This window comes from Trypanosoma conorhini, assembly GCF_003719485.1.
Source record: "Trypanosoma conorhini strain 025E chromosome Unknown Tco_14.4_contig_00429, whole genome shotgun sequence".
NCBI classification, from domain to species: domain Eukaryota; phylum Euglenozoa; class Kinetoplastea; order Trypanosomatida; family Trypanosomatidae; genus Trypanosoma; species Trypanosoma conorhini.
Genome location: NW_021704515.1, coordinates 1 through 14,630, shown reverse-complemented (window position 1 = coordinate 14,630; position 14,630 = coordinate 1). Strand labels below are relative to the sequence as shown.

The window sequence follows — 14,630 nt, the reverse complement described above, 5'->3', positions numbered from 1 at the left end:
CCTGCACGGAGCGGCGAAGCAAGAAGTTATAAGAAAAGGGAAACATCCCTCAGAGCACAGGAGAGAGAGAAGGAGTGTCCCATCAGAGAGGACAAGAAGCAAACTGAACGCACAAAGCGTACGCGTCGTCCCTGCCAGGATGTGTGTGTGCGGTTGCTTCTCATCACCTACGCAGCAGCGCAGGCAAGGACAGCCGTGTGCAGCAGTAGCAGCAGCAGCAGCAGAGGCGCACGCACAAATATAGTCATAATTACACTGCCGTCCGCGTCGCTTTTGGTGTGTTTCGCAGCACTTGGGCCGCTGGTGGTGGTCGTTGTTGTTGTGGCGTCGGTGCCGCCAGCGGAAGGGGCGGCGGAATTGGGCGTGCTGGAAGGGCGTGGAGGAGTTGGGGATGCGTCTCTCTCTCCAGATACACGTCCCCCGCGCTCCGCTTTGCCTGCTGGCGGGTCCGCAGGTAGTCTTGGTGGTTGCTCTCCCGCAGCAGGCGTTGGCACGGCGCCATCAGGCGCACCGCCAGCCTTTCCAGCTGGGTCTCCCGCGGGGATTGTTAACGGGCAAACGCCTGGCTTGCCAAGTGCGCCCCCGGCTGCGGCAGGAGGAGACGGACTGTCGGAGGTTGGTTTTAGCCTCCTCCCACTTCTTGTGCACTCCGCTGCCGGCATGCGTCGGGAAGTTCATCGTGAACGCGGTCTGCCCATCTTTGTCACTGCCGCAGCTCGCCTTGCAGTTCGCAGTCGCGTACAGCGATTCGGCGGAGAGGCAGAGGGGCTCACTGACACCGCCGTCGCCTGCTCCGTGCGGAGACGCGCCCACCGAAACGACGTCAATGGTAACAACATCCTCCACCTCCTCCGCGGCAGAGTCCTCCCCGAGAATTGTGTAGTCAAGACCTCCCACCGCGGCCGCACACTTCGTCCACGCAGCCGTGCTAGAGAAGCGCCAACTTAACTTGTTGCCACTGTCCGCGCAGGATACCTCCACCGACACATTCACCCCCTGCCATCCTTTTCGCAGAAACTCCGGCAAAGGCTCAGGTGGATGTTTACGCCTTGCAGTGGCAGGGGCAGCAGGGGGCTTCGCCGCTCCGCAGACAAACGAGGGGCAGCAGCAGCCGCAGAGCAGCGCGAGGAGCGCCAGGGCGCACGCTGCACGGCGCCGCACCCTCGTCGCCATCCGTCGCAGTAGAGTCTCTGGGTTCAGCGAGCTGTGAAGCGGCGGAAAGAAAAGAAAGAGGGATAAAAAAAAAAGGTGATGAAGGGAGCAGATGAGAGGGGAAAAAATGGCGGCCCAGCGAGTTCATGCGGCAGGAAACCAAACAGCCACACAGGGCACTGCCAGCATCGTCCACGCGCACCGCAACGTGTGCACCGTGGGGTTGTGCCTGCAGCCACGCAGTCGAAAAGGCGGCGGCGTCTGGGGCAGGTGAAGCCGGGGCATATCTAAAACGTTAAAATTGTCAAACCAGGGACGAAGAGGAGGCGCGGAGAGCCCTTAAGCCGCCTTGCGCGCTGGAAAGAGGCGGCGGCGCATCGCATGACCGCAAAAAAAGAAAAAAGAAAAAGAAGGAATGCCAGGGAGGAGCGCGAGGGCAGGGTTCTGCCGGGTCACTTTTCTGAGCACCGCAGCGCGATGTGCGTCAAAACCGCGGCATCGCCTAAGTTAAAGGCCAGCCTTTTTTTCCCCCCAAGCGGACTTCGTTGGAGAACACACCTTCAGGTCTCCGGCGACCCACGGAATCGGTGGAGCTCGAGGCGCTTAGCCCCCCTGCGCGTGGGCCGCAAAACGTGTGCGGCCCCACACTCCTCCGCGCGATCACGAGGGTCTTTGTGAGGGAGCCTCCGAGGCGGTGCGACCGCGTGGCATGCGGTTCCGCCTCCCCCCTCCCTGCAAAGAAGCCCAAGGTAAGTCAGAAGTAGAAGTCACGGAGCACCGGAATCCATGGGCGCATGCGTGCGTGTGTGCGTGTGTGGGGGAGAGTTTGGGATGAAGGCGTGGAGCACGCAAAGCGGGGGAAGCGGCAGCAAATCGGGGAGAATATGCGGACATAAACATGAAAAGGGAAAAAAAAGTAAACTAGGAGGAATCTCACTTCCGAAGCGCACGCAAGTCTAGTGGACGCACGACAGGGGGAACTGGCGCCCGGGCCATCGGAGAGGATTCCTTTGATCTCTGGGCCGGCGGGGAGTCGCTGCTTGCCTGCGGAGCGAGTTCCAGCCCCTGTGTGAGGGCGGTCAACGGGGGCCCCGTCGCAGACTGCTGCTCATGGTTGGAGGGAGTTTTTGTGTCCAGTGCTTCGCTTGACGCCAGGCCCGGTTTACACGCACCCTCCGCAGAGTCCACCGCTTCCAGTTCCTTCGCGTCCTTCGTCGTCTCCCGCGCCACTGCAGCCCCAAACTTTCCCGCGTGCTCCCACGGATCGCGGTGACTCTCCTGGGCTGCTCCCTTTTCCTTCTGCTTTTTCCCGTTGCGCTCTGCCTTCGGCCGCCGGTGGACCACCACCTGCGCGGAAACGTTTCGTGCCTCCCTGTTCTCCGACGGATTTCTGAACCTCCCCGCCAACGCCGGCGAGTAGACCCCTTGTCGCTGGTGCGAGCCGTTCAGCCCCGCTTGTTGCCCAACGCGGGTTTGCAGCTTTGCCGGGGACGATGCTGCGGTCATCGAGTTCCTTAACGAAAAGCGCTTCATCAGAGAAGCCCGTTCACCGGGAGCCGCCTTGAACGAGGCGCCAAACTCTCCCACTGACGATTTTGCCGCCGGCTGTTGCAGTTTTCCTTGCAACCGCTGGGCATCGCCGTACAGCCGCTTCCACGCTGAGATTCTGCGCTCCGCGTGCAGGGGGCTGTTCCTGCTGTTGTGGGCCGCGCGTGCGGGGGGTCCGGTTGCCGCGGCCCCTCCGGCCCGTGGACGGCGCAGCGGCGTCGCCTGCGGTGGCGTCATTTTCACGCTTGCGCCCTGCGCGGCTTCGTCGTGCGGCGCGGAAAGACGCTTCACCTTCTGCGGTGGGGAATCGGCGCTTGCGGGCCACGCCGGCGGCGGGCGCCGGTTGAGACGATACGCCTCCAACTCCCTACGGATGCGTTCGCGGAGCTCGGGGATGGAGATGTCCTCGAACTCGTCACTGCTGTCTGCCTCCTCGTGCATCGAGGCGCCGTGGGGGTGGCTCGTGGGGTGCCGCGCCGCTTGACCGCGAGGCTCCGCCGCTCGGCGCCGCACGGCTGGGCCCGTCCCCGGCCCCGCATCGGCGACGCGTTCCCGCTGGCGCGCGGGCGCCGTCGTCGTCGTCACCGCGCGGTGTTGTCGCTCCTTCGGCGCCGGGCCGCGCGCCACTTGGGCCGCCGGCTGCCGCGTCGGGCCGAATCGCTGCGGCTTACCGGGCGGCGCTGTGGGGCCGCGTTCCCCGCCGCGTCGCGCTGCCCCGCCCCTGCCGGCGGCGCCGTGGGCCGGCGCCTTGCCGTCCTCCTCGTAGAGGAGCCTCTGGCCACGGTGCAGCAGCTTCTCAATGCGCTGCATGGAGTGCTGGATGTCCTCGAACTCGCGTTGCTGCCGACCCCGTTCCGAGGACCTGCTAGAGGGGGCCTCGTCGCGCATCATTGCGCCTCCTTACCTGGTGCTGTGCTTTCGCGCGGGCAGGCGCGTGTGCGGGCAAACGCAGATGCGGCGACAAGCAGACGAGTGTGCGAGAGACACATTACACACACACACACACACGCAGAGAAAAGCAGAAGCGCGTCAATGATTCCCCGTGAATCAGTAGCCGCCAAATCACACCGCACCGCCGCCCCTGGCAGAAGAAGAAGAAAAATCAGGTCTCCCCCCACTCCACTTTTTCTCTTTCGCTTTCTCTTTATTTCTCGCCTTCTGCCCGTGGGAGTATATAAATAAATGCGGTGGTCTTGTTTCTTTCCTCTATCGTATGCACGCACGCCCCCCTCGCTCCCACTCTCCAATGGAGGCGGCTGCACGAGAGTGAATGCAAGAGAGCGGGGGCGAGAGCGAGGGGTGCGTGCGTTAAGACTCTATCGGAGCGTAAATGGCTCGCGGCCTGCACCACCACAAACGCTCTCCTGCCAGTGCGAGGAGGCGTGTGGGGGGACACGCAGGCTGCAACGATCCACCCAACACTTCCCTCCGCACCCGCAAGCGCGGGAGGGAGTGCGGGCGGCAAGGCGTCGCAGGGACACACTTCCCACCGGCACGCGCGCCTGCGCATGCATGAGAAATGAAGAATAATAATGATGCATACGATGTGCGGGGCGTGGTGGTTTGGCTTCAAGGCAGCGGCAGAGTGGACGCGTAGCGGTGGGTGAGCGTCTCTGCCTTCTGGCGGACTTCCAGCAGAGACTCCGTGCCGGTTGAGCGCCAGTTGCACAGCACAAAGTACAACGCAGGGTCCGCCAGGAATGCCACCTGCCGCAGTGTGCTACCGCCAAACTGTAGGCAGTAGCGGCGAAACGCCGGAGAGGCAAAGGGCCGGCTGCTGCAAGCGCGGCCAGCCAACGGGCTCTCCACCTCTCTCTCCTTCCCACCCTCAATAAGCCCGCCGGCACCGCCGCCGCAGTGGGTTCCCAACGGCAGCTGACGCTCCCGCACGCGACTCCACTCACTGCGGCGGCTCAGCTGCTCGCTTCGTGCCAACGCACAGCGCAGGGTGCCTCGCCGCGTCAGGCTCGCAGGCATGTTCACCCGCCAGCCGAGCACGACCTCCGACGCCGCAGCGCGGGGTCTATGCTGCGTCACCGCACCGCCATACCGCTGCATCACCGCATCGAACGGCGTCAGGTGCTCGGCGAATTTCGCAGCGAGGGACGCCGAGGCGTCGGTGCGGGAAGACCGAACCCACGCACGCACGGCGGAGCGCGTGTCGGCATCCGCGCAGGCCGCCGACACCCTGCTGCGCGCCGTCAGCGCTTCCCACTCCCGGTCGGTGGCCGCCACGAGGTCCCGCGTCTCGGCCAGCCGGGCGTCCAGGCTACGCGCCAGGTTCGCCAGGACGGCGGTTTTGCCGTGGCCTGCGAGCGCGTCTACGGCGGGTCGCCGCTTGTGCCGCGCGAGGGCGTTGGCCACCGCCCCCTCCTGCACTTCCTCCCGCGGCTGGTGCGCGACAACCCCCACCGCGGCACCACCACAACTCGCGGTGGCCTCGTCATGCAGGCGTGCCGCGCGACGCTGCCGGTGCCGCTCTAACAGCCGACATGCAAGCGCACTTGCCGCCTGCTCTGCATCACTCAGGCACGCGGCGGTGGACCTCGCCGCTCGATCCCCCGGCTGCTGCTGCTGCTGCCGCAGGAAGGGCACGCCGCCACGAGTGAGGCGCCGCAGTCGAGCACAGTAGACACGAGACGCTCTCATCGCTTCCTAGGCCTGAAGCACGCCGCAGGGGAGCGGGACACACGAAGAAGTAAGAAAAACAAAAAAAAGACGACATACCAATAAGTTGAGCAAAGTAATCCCACCAGCATCAGTGCTTCCACCAGCGGGCGAACGAGCCTGTAAGTACGTATATGTATGTATGTGTGTGGGTGTGCGTAGCTAATTGATTGTGTTATGCACGAGAGTCCGGTCACGGCACCAAAATGGCTGCTGCCTGCCCAGCTTCTTGCCACCTAGGAACGCCTGTGGCCGTGCCACTGATGGCTCTTGGGCTTCTTCGGGCAATCCCGCACCTCGTGGCCCTCTTCTCCGCAGAAGAAGCAGCACTTGCGTGACGACCGCCCGTCGCTCTGGAAGTAAAGCTGCTCTCCCGGCTCCTGCACAGCCATGAGCATCTGCCGCAGGAGGCCGTTCTGCACGCCTGGGCAGTTGGGAGACAAATGACCAGGGTCAAAGCAGCGGTAGCAGGTGGCGTTCTTATTGAAGCTTGGGTCGTCGGCGCGCTCAATCAGCATGCGCTGGCGCAGGCGCTCCGAGACACTATTGCGGTTGTACAACTGCTGGATGGGGTGCCCCATGGTGCACTTTGGGCCGAGTGGGCAAAAGCCCGCCATGTAGAACGGGCACGCCGGGCGTAACACGTGCCGGAGGTGGCACTGCGGCCCAAGTGGGCAGAACCCGCGGCGGTAGGCGGCACACTCCGGCTGCTTCTCCACCCGTATGACGTGCTGAAAGGGGCACTCCGGGTTCGTGCACTCGCCTAGGCGCTGGTAGAAGGCACACACCGGCACATACCGGTCGTCGTACTCGTGGAGGTAGAGGCAGTTCTCACCGTTGACACAGGCGCCACGCAGCCAGTGCTGACACACCTCCAGCCGCATCGTCTTGAACTGCGAGATAACGTGCCGCTCGGGGCAGGCCGCGCCGTGGCGACACTTCCCGTGCTGGAAGGGCTGGCATATCTCGCGCCGCTTGACGGTGAGGTGCGGCTCGTCGGGGAGGGCGTCCTCGAAGGCGAGCGAGGTGCGCGCGGCGGAGTCGGTGAACATGCGCGGGAGGAGGTGCGCTACACACGAAGGGAGAGGGACGGTCAGAGGAAAAGAAATGGTAATAACAGTAGTAAATATAAGGAATAAGAAACAATAAATAAGAAATAAAAAAAGGGGCGTTGTAAAACCCGGCAACAGAGAAAAGCAAGCGAGAGAGAATTGGGCGTGCATGCATGTGTGTGTGTGTGTGTGCCGGGGAGGAAACGGGGGAATGAAGTGCGGGGGCACCCCAAGCCCCCGGCCCAGAGTTACACTTAAAAAAAAAGGGCGTGGAGAAGAGGGCAGACAACCGGGCAGGCACAACAAGCACACACAGACACACACACACACGAGAGAGAGAGAGAGAGAGAGAGCCGTTCGTGGCGGTACGCCTCGATGTCTGCTACGCCGCCGAGCTACGGGGCGGTTCAAACGCCGCTGGGGCACTGCGGAGAAAGTAGCGGTCCAAAAACGCCTCCAACGCCGCCGCCTCGGCGTCGCCTGCGATGTCCTCCTCACCCTGACGCCCCCTCCCCTCTGCGGCCGCATCGTTGGGGTGGTCGTCCTTCAAGGGCGCATCCCCCCCGCGTGCGCCACCGCGGCCGCAGAGCGTTAGCAGCGCCGCGCACAGTTCCCGGGCGGAGACCCCCGCGGGCCTCTGCTCCCCCGCGTCTTCCCGAGCCCTGTCCATGTCGCCGCCGCCCCCGTTCATGCCCGCCGACGCGCGGTCAAAGACGCCGCGGTACCCCAAAACCCCGCACCGCCCCTCCATTGGCCGGTCCCGCAGCTCCAGGTAGCGGATGAGGTAGTGATGGAGGTACTGGGCCATCCGCCGCACCACAGCCACGGCGGCCTCCTCGGCAGACCCCGCGCCCAGCAGCAACAGCGCCCGGAGAACGCGCTCCAGCAAGCGCCAGGTGGGCAGACAACGTGGCGACGCCGAGAGACGCACGCAGCACACGTTGTGCAGCGCAAAGGTCAGCGTGTCGGTTGCCTCCTTCGGCGACATCGCCGGCGACGTCTCGCGCCGCAGCAGCGCGGCGGACGCCAGCTTCACCCAGCACACAATGCAGTGCTGGTACATGACGTCGTCCATCTTTCCCACCGCCGTGCGAGCCGCCGTGGAAGACGGCAGCGGCAGGAGCCCAGTCGCCGCCCACCGCGCGGCGCCATCGTCGTCGTCGCAAAGTGAAAACAGCAACAAGGCGGCCTCCTGCCACTCCCGCCACGCCCCGGAGGAGGGGCTCCCGCGCCCCAGTCGCGCCTCCAGCAGGTTGTACGCCTCCTCTACGCGTCCCTCAAGAAATGCCAGGCGACGCGCCAGCGCCAGCGCATTCGCGTCCTGTTCCCCGTGGCGGCAGCCCCGCCAGTCGTCTTCCACGCAGGGCACAAACGCCAGCCTGCCTTCATTGGGCTCCATCCGCTGAGCTACACACCCACCCAAGCAGAAAGCAAAAGAGAGGGGGGGGGGATAGAGAGAGTAAGGGAAAAGAAAGATGAAGAATTAACCACCACACATACACACACACACACACACACACGGTCAGAGCGCGATGCTCGCTTTCCAGCGTTCCACCCACACGCACACACGCACACGCACGCAAGCGGACCTCCCAGGAGAGAGAAGCACGCATTTCAACTCGCAATAAACCAGGTGCAGCATTGTGCGGAGGCCACGACCGCCACGTTCAGCCCATTCCCTTCAGCATTTCTTTTCTCCCTTCTTCTAATTGCGGCTGCTTTTTAAATTATTTTTCTCCTCCATTTCCGTTTCCTTTTTTTTTCCTCCTCCTTTTTGGAATTCACTCGCTCATCACCCTCCTTTTCGGTGATACTCCTCCATTTTAATGCGCCGTCCTTCACGCCACGCACCCTAAAAAGCAAGCAACTTCACGTAAAACTGTCACTGTATTAATTACTTTCACCTCCCCACCGCCCACCCGCCTCCTCTTTTTTTTTGCTTTTACGGTTTTCTTTTAGCTTTGCCGTTTTACTTCGGTCTTCTTCCGCCTCGCCCCTGCCCCGGCAACACGTTCGCCGCCGAAATACATACATGTAGATAGCCGCCTGGACGGGCGGAGGGGTGGAGGGAGGGACGCACGCAAGCTGCCACACACACACACACACACACCCCACAACTCACCCTTTGCGCTACAATTTTTTCAATTCCCCCAGCGACAGCTTCTTCACAACGGTGGACTGCACGCCCCAGCGTGAGCGGATCCAAAGCGACAGCCACGCCTTCACCGCCGCGTCATCGAGGGGGACGTTGCGGCCGTGAAAGTCGTTCACGCCGGCCTGTCCGTATTCGTCCGCGTAGAGGCCGCGGTGGTGCAGCAGGCGCTCCTCGACCGTCAGCAGCACGAGGAAGACGTTCGACTCCGGGTGCAGGTAAATGCCCACCCCGTTGCCGCAGTCGCGTGCGTGGTCGTAGAGCTCGGGCGGCGTCAGTGACGGACCCAGGCAGAGGGAGCGACCACAGAGCGAGCACCACACACGCTGGGCCTCGCTATCGCCGCACACGCTGCACGGCTGCGTGGAGCTCATGCTGAGAATCAAATCCACGAAGGTGGGTGTCAAATGAAACACTCGGCAAGTAATAAATTGCCGCCACAATGGCGGGCCATCGTATGTTACCGGCAGCGGTGTGCATTGCACGAGTTGCGGTGTGGGCATTCCCCCAAGCCATGCCGTCTGCGGCTCACTTACGCCATCAGCCAGCACTTGTTGCACAAGCGCCGACAACGCGGTGCAGAGCTCACCCTCCTGCTCCGTCGCGAATGGAAGCTGCAGCAGGTAGCGCAGCATGGTGAGCACGGCCCGCCGTCGTCCCTCCAGGGTGGCAAGAGCGTCCGGTTTCAAGGTGGTCAAAGTCACCTTGTCACCGTCGCACTGCACCACCTCCGCGGGAGAGAGGTCCAAGATAAACAACTTGAGCAGTGTGAGGCAGCCGAGTTCCCTCCACACGGCGATGAGAAGCTTATTATATGCCTCCGCGCCCTCCTCTCCTGCGGGGGGGCAGACAAATACATCATGCGCACTTGAAACAAGGAGCAGCTTGGTGTACTGCGCAAGGGACGCTGCGGCCGTTGTTGGGCAATATAGGAGCTGCATCAGCAGCAGGCACAGCGCATCGCCCTTGCGCTGGAACTCACTTGTCAGCTTCGCGGCATTGGCGGCAAGAAGTTTTGCGTCAATGGAGACGAGGAGTGAAAGCAAGGTCAGCAACTCATTGTACTGCACTTCCCCACCCGCCTTCACCCACTCGAGCGCCACGCACATCTGATTCCGCGCGGTGCGCAGCGTCTCCGCAAGCGCCCACGCACCTGGGTCAAGCTGTTGCAGCCTACTCGGGCTCGCCAGGGCACTCCCGCCTGACGAAGAGGACAAGGGCTCACCAACGGCTGCGCGGGCGAGCAGGCGATGTAGCGTCGACGCTTCTTTCGTCGTCTTCAGTGTATCGCCGCGCACGTCTTCAAACAGCGAGGACGGCGACGCGGAGGACGCCCGCCCCGCCGCACTGGCTGCCAGCGTGGGCATCGGACACAGCGCCGTGCACACCATGAAGCAGAGGGGGCAGTTAAAACTCTTTACACCGAACGTGGAGGGGAAAACGACCGTAGAATTTCCTCCCGTAAAAAGTTGAATACGCCGCAGAACTCTTGCCACACACGACTTGTGTGCTGCATGTCCGCAGAGATGAATTTGCCCATTCAGTTTAAGGGCCATCGGTGCGTCTCGCTCGGATGCATCGAAGCGAAGACGGTACAGAGTGTCCGCGGTGAAGGTGCTGGCGAGCAGCATCAGCGGCTCAGTGGAGAGGCTACGGCACATGCAGCACTCTGCCTGCGCAAGCCGTAGGAGCACAGTGGCCATGACGGAGGTGGAGGAGGCGGCGGAGGAGGAGGATGCCACCGCTCGCGCCTCGCGCAGGAAATCCGCAACGGTACCGCCACTGCTAGCAGCTGCCCCCGTAGCGGTTGCGGCAGCCGCGCCACTTGGGGCACCCTGGTCCAGGGCAGCGACGATGCTGGCGGAGCTTCTGGCGTCGCTCGACTTGACCCTTCGCAGCAGCATCGCCTGCCTTTCCTTCAGCCGAAGGCGTCGCTGCTCATCTTGTTCGGCGCGCGCCTGCTGCTCGGCCGCCGCCTCTTCTGCAGAGAAGAGCGGGGAGAACTCCCCCACGCCCTGCAAGATGTGCGCCGCCATCGCCGCAATGCCGTACACGTCTCTCCCCGACTCATTGAATTTGGCATAGATTTGCCGCAGCGCCGAGATGGTTGTTCTGCCATTCGGGGGCTCTTCAGAGGCGAGGCCGCGCGCGCCATGGGGCGCCACCTCCATCTCGAGCTTTTCCTTCAGCGTCGCGGCGTCCAGGATCCCCTTCACGGGGAGGAGCTGCCGCAGCGCATCCCGCGCGTAGCCCGACGGCGGCATAAACTGCTGCTGAAACATCTTCACGGCATCCCAGTCAACCGCCGGCGTCGAGCCCTGGGCGCACAACGACGACGGGGCACCGCCGTCGCCGGAGCTGATGACGCGGCACGCCTGCATCGCGATGTGCAGGAGCGACATGGCGTGGAGGAGCTGCCGCTCAGACAGGGCCGCCCCCCGCGCCCTCCCCTTCTCCCTCTGCTCAGGGGCGAGGTACATGTGCACCGTCGCGATCGCCACCGAGAGCACCGCGGGCGTTTGCAGCAGTAAACACAACTGGCGACGCAGCACCGCCTCGGAAGCCGCGTTCGCGTCGCCTGATTGTGCTTGCCGCGTCGCCTTCAGCCACGGCAGGCTTGGCAGCGGAAACACCGCTCGCGGAGCTGCGGCGGCGGAGCTTGCGGTTGGCCCCTCTTTCCCTTCCCTCGCCCGCGCCATGTTTTCCCGTCGCACCAGCCGCTCATACAACTCCTGCAGCTCCGGCAGCGCGTTGTCCCTGACAAGCGGGTGGTAGAGGCTGACGTTGGCGCGCCACGTCGCGGCGTCCTTGAGGACAAAAAACTGCATCTGACCGCGCTGCTCGGGCACGGCTACCTCGCCCAGGATGGACGGAAGCAGAGTGACGGGGTTCAGGCCGGGAAGCATGCGCTTGAAGCGCCGCGCGGCGCCCTCCACCGCGTGGAAGGAGACGTTTCTGAAGAGCACCACGCAATGCACCACCTCGCGTTGCAGGGCGCGTCGCAGGTCGGCCTCGTCGCGGATGACGGCGCCCCACTCCGTGAGGCAGAGGGTGAGGATGAGGCGCAGGAACTGCGGGTACCACGACCACGCGGGCTCATCGGCCCGCGTCACGGCATGCCGCTGCAGCATCTGCGTGGCAAGCGCCTCGGAGGGGGTCAGCAGCATGAGCAAATGCAGCAGGTACATGTCGGTGGTTATGTCCGGGGCGGAGTCGCTCAGGTAGTACCGCGTGCGCAGCGTCACGTCGCACTCGTCGCGGGGCCAAAGCCCCCGTTCCACCTGCCCCACCAACACAAATGGCATGAGACACTCGTCAATCCAGTAGTCCGCCCGCGACTGCGACGCCGCAAAAACCTCCGACACGAGCGCGGAGAAGGGCTCGCCGGCGCTTGGGCAGGCGCCGCCCGCCAAGCACGCATCCTGCCTCCTCCGCAGTTGTTCCTGTTGCTGCAGCAGGCCTGTCCACACCTGCACCAGCACGGCAAAGAAACGCAGGTGCGGTATGACAAACGAGGTCGGGTTGGGCGACTTCCCGTCTAGCAGGTCGTAGCGTGGCAGCATGTGTTCCGCGTCACGCCCGGTAAGAACGTACGTGGCCGGGGTAAAGGCACCGCGTTTTTCCGCCAGGGCTGCATTAATGAGCCGCAAGGACTCCATAAAAAGTTCCCGCATGTAGGCACGACACGGCCCCTCTGCTTCGGCGCCCGCCCCACTCGCGGCGAGCAGCAGCGGCGACGCAGGCGGCAGGGCCAGCGCGTCGAGCACCTGCCGGTGATAACGATGGCTCAGCGCCGCGTCGGGCGATGGCTCCCACGCTAGCGGAAAGGACGGTTGCGGCTGCGGCGCAGGAAAGGGCGCCTCGCCGGAGAGCAGCGCGGCCCCGACGCCAAACACCATGTGACGCAACAGGTTAAACGTACACCGCAGACCCATCTCCATCTTCATGGCGTGGTCCTTGTCAATATTGTAATCGGCGGAGCCCGTGTCCCGCGTCTCGCGAGCAACCTTGCTACTCAGCCCAATCAGGCAGAGCGCCTTGCACCAGGCGCGGAACAGCTGCCGCGAGGCAACCAGGACCTTGGCGTTCTCGGACGCGCCCAGCACGAGTTCAAGCCAGTGGCAGGCCTGATAGACAACCTCCGTGGCGCCTGGCAGGAGCTCAGGGCTGCGGTGAACGTGGGAGCAGACGTACAGCAGCGCCGACAGGGTGCGGTGCAGGATGGTCTCGTTGCCAATGACGCACTCCCACGGCGGGTGGGGGGTCCTCCACAGCAGGCAGTCCACGACGTCCTTCACGGAGAGCACCTGGACGACGAGCTCCTCCACGTGTTGCCGCTCCATCACGGAGAGCCGCTCCCCATACTTCAACAGCAGCTCCGCAATCGGGATGCGAAGCACCGGGTCACTGACACACATAGCCATCAAACACACCAGTGAGCTCTCCCAGATGATAAAACCCCTCCACCCCAGAGTAAAAATGTTGGCTATAAAGAATTCCTCCACGCACGAGACGCGCACGCTCTGCGCGGCCCCGCTGCCGCCCACCTGACCTGCGATGGGACGCGGCAGAGGCGTCTTTTCCATCAAGGCGAGGCACATCAGGCGTCGTGAACCCTCGCCCACGTTCGCCAGGTGCAGCGACAGCGCCATCGTGCGCCGCAGGGCCCTGTCAAACCACCGCAGCGCCGCATCCCTGTCCGCCGTCAGCGCGGCGTCGTTGGCATGCAGGGCTACAAACTGCAGCAGCGTCGCCTGGTACAGGAGTAACCCACGCGTGACCACCTCTAGCCACCTTTTTTGCGCGGGCTGCAGCGCAGCGGCGGGGTCGTCGCCCTCCTGGAAGCCCCTGTGCCTGGAACAGAAGGACGCCGGGTTCCACGCCAGGGGATCACCGCAGTCACAAATCCCGCCCCCGCTACCGTACCGCACGGAGTGCTTGTGGTTCCTGCATGGGGAATGTTGAAAGCACTCCGCGCAGAACACGCACGTTCGGTCCACGGCACATTCCGAACAAGTCACGATGGCCCCGTGCCGCGTCAGGGCGCGTCCACAGACACGGGGTGCACCTTGGTGCACCAACCCCGCACGCGCCGCCTCGTCCATCGTCATCAGCAGCCACCACTCCAGCGGCGGCAGCTGGCCTGCCGCGTAGCACGCGCATAAGGCGTCGTGGTCCATCTGTGCCAGGCCAGCTTCCACAACGGCCTGCAGCCTCTCCGGATGTTCGCGAAACAGTGCGGCGCAGTCAGGGTTGGTGCGACGCACCAGCAGCTCCGCCGGTGGCGCTTCAAGGACGTCGTGTGGCGACACCGGCTGCAGCACAGCAGCCGTCGCGGCATAAAAGTTCTGAAGGTCCCGCAACACCAGCGAGTCCCACGTTTCCCGGAGCGACTTGCTCACCACCTGCTCCTCCAAAATCCCTTCCACGCGGTGCAGCCTGGCGTACGCCAGCACCTGCCGCGTGTCCCAGCTCGCTGGGTCCATCGGGAGCAGCAGCTTCGAAACCTCCACCACCTCCATGACAACGCGGAAGACACGAAGGCGCGCGCAAACAAACCCGCCAGGCCACGACTCACGTTGGCTTAAAGCAGCAGCAGCAACAGCAAATAAAACCCACTACAATATACCACTAACGATCCCCGCTTTTCTCTGTGAGGGAAGAGACAATAAAAGACTCAGGCGCACGTGTGTGAGTGTGACGTGCGTGCGTGCCGAGAGACGCCAAGTATCGCCAGCGTTACCCACCACACACCCACCCAGAGAGAAGGGGGAGGGGGAGGGGGCGTAAAGCCGCGGGGCAAAAGAGGGGAAAAAAAAGGAAGAAGGGAAAAAAAGAGGAAAGTAAGAAAAAGCACGCAGCAAGGGAAAAGGAAAGCCAAAGGATGGGCGGGTAGCCACAACACCCGGCATGAGGCACCGCAACAAAACTGCATCTTAAACAACAACAACAAAACAAAGTTGACTATATTACTATCATTATGATTTTTAATAATAACAAAACCTCTTAGAAACAACTAGCCCCAGCTATTGCCCTTTAAACATAAAAAGTTACTTCGT

The 14,630-nt window shown here is 63.2% G+C and overlaps 6 protein-coding genes across 6 annotated transcripts, besides 15 other annotated features; all 6 read right to left on the bottom strand.

Annotated features, from left to right (window-relative positions):
• Positions 1 to 171: 171 nt before the first annotated feature.
• Positions 172 to 224: a microsatellite.
• A 277-nt stretch (positions 225 to 501) lies between these two features.
• Tco025E_06400 (putative mucin-like glycoprotein) lies at positions 502 to 1,173 on the bottom strand (the record flags this gene model as incomplete). The annotated part of the gene is made up of 1 exon (XM_029373277.1): positions 502 to 1,173. The coding sequence occupies one exon, from the start codon at positions 1,171 to 1,173 to the stop codon at positions 502 to 504; it is 672 nt and encodes a 223-aa protein (XP_029226634.1).
• Positions 1,174 to 1,944: 771 nt separating this feature from the next.
• Positions 1,945 to 1,969: a microsatellite.
• Positions 1,970 to 2,085: 116 nt separating this feature from the next.
• Positions 2,086 to 3,591, bottom strand: Tco025E_06399 (uncharacterized protein; the record flags this gene model as incomplete). Its single annotated transcript, XM_029373276.1, has 1 exon — positions 2,086 to 3,591. One exon carries the CDS (start codon positions 3,589 to 3,591, stop codon positions 2,086 to 2,088), a length of 1,506 nt encoding a protein of 501 aa, XP_029226633.1.
• A 92-nt stretch (positions 3,592 to 3,683) lies between these two features.
• Positions 3,684 to 3,711: a microsatellite.
• A 111-nt stretch (positions 3,712 to 3,822) lies between these two features.
• Positions 3,823 to 3,860: a sequence feature (A-rich).
• Positions 3,861 to 4,269: 409 nt separating this feature from the next.
• Positions 4,270 to 5,349, bottom strand: Tco025E_06398 (uncharacterized protein; the record flags this gene model as incomplete). The annotated part of the gene is made up of 1 exon (XM_029373275.1): positions 4,270 to 5,349. One exon carries the CDS (start codon positions 5,347 to 5,349, stop codon positions 4,270 to 4,272), a length of 1,080 nt encoding a protein of 359 aa, XP_029226632.1.
• A 139-nt stretch (positions 5,350 to 5,488) lies between these two features.
• Positions 5,489 to 5,517: a microsatellite.
• Positions 5,518 to 5,603: 86 nt separating this feature from the next.
• Tco025E_06397 (cleavage and polyadenylation specificity factor 30 kDa subunit) lies at positions 5,604 to 6,419 on the bottom strand (the record flags this gene model as incomplete). Its single annotated transcript, XM_029373274.1, has 1 exon — positions 5,604 to 6,419. One exon carries the CDS (start codon positions 6,417 to 6,419, stop codon positions 5,604 to 5,606), a length of 816 nt encoding a protein of 271 aa, XP_029226631.1.
• Positions 6,420 to 6,469: 50 nt separating this feature from the next.
• Positions 6,470 to 6,531: a microsatellite.
• A 62-nt stretch (positions 6,532 to 6,593) lies between these two features.
• Positions 6,594 to 6,611: a microsatellite.
• Positions 6,612 to 6,717: 106 nt separating this feature from the next.
• Positions 6,718 to 6,749: a microsatellite.
• Positions 6,750 to 6,772: a microsatellite.
• Positions 6,773 to 6,801: 29 nt separating this feature from the next.
• Tco025E_06396 (uncharacterized protein) lies at positions 6,802 to 7,818 on the bottom strand (the record flags this gene model as incomplete). The annotated part of the gene is made up of 1 exon (XM_029373273.1): positions 6,802 to 7,818. The coding sequence occupies one exon, from the start codon at positions 7,816 to 7,818 to the stop codon at positions 6,802 to 6,804; it is 1,017 nt and encodes a 338-aa protein (XP_029226630.1).
• An 89-nt stretch (positions 7,819 to 7,907) lies between these two features.
• Positions 7,908 to 7,939: a microsatellite.
• Positions 7,940 to 8,004: a microsatellite.
• Positions 8,005 to 8,508: 504 nt separating this feature from the next.
• Positions 8,509 to 8,541: a microsatellite.
• An 8-nt stretch (positions 8,542 to 8,549) lies between these two features.
• Positions 8,550 to 14,093, bottom strand: Tco025E_06395 (putative ubiquitin ligase; the record flags this gene model as incomplete). The annotated part of the gene is made up of 1 exon (XM_029373272.1): positions 8,550 to 14,093. The coding sequence occupies one exon, from the start codon at positions 14,091 to 14,093 to the stop codon at positions 8,550 to 8,552; it is 5,544 nt and encodes a 1,847-aa protein (XP_029226629.1).
• Positions 14,094 to 14,159: 66 nt separating this feature from the next.
• Positions 14,160 to 14,178: a microsatellite.
• Positions 14,179 to 14,385: 207 nt separating this feature from the next.
• Positions 14,386 to 14,448: a microsatellite.
• Positions 14,449 to 14,492: 44 nt separating this feature from the next.
• Positions 14,493 to 14,529: a microsatellite.
• Positions 14,530 to 14,630: the final 101 nt, after the last annotated feature.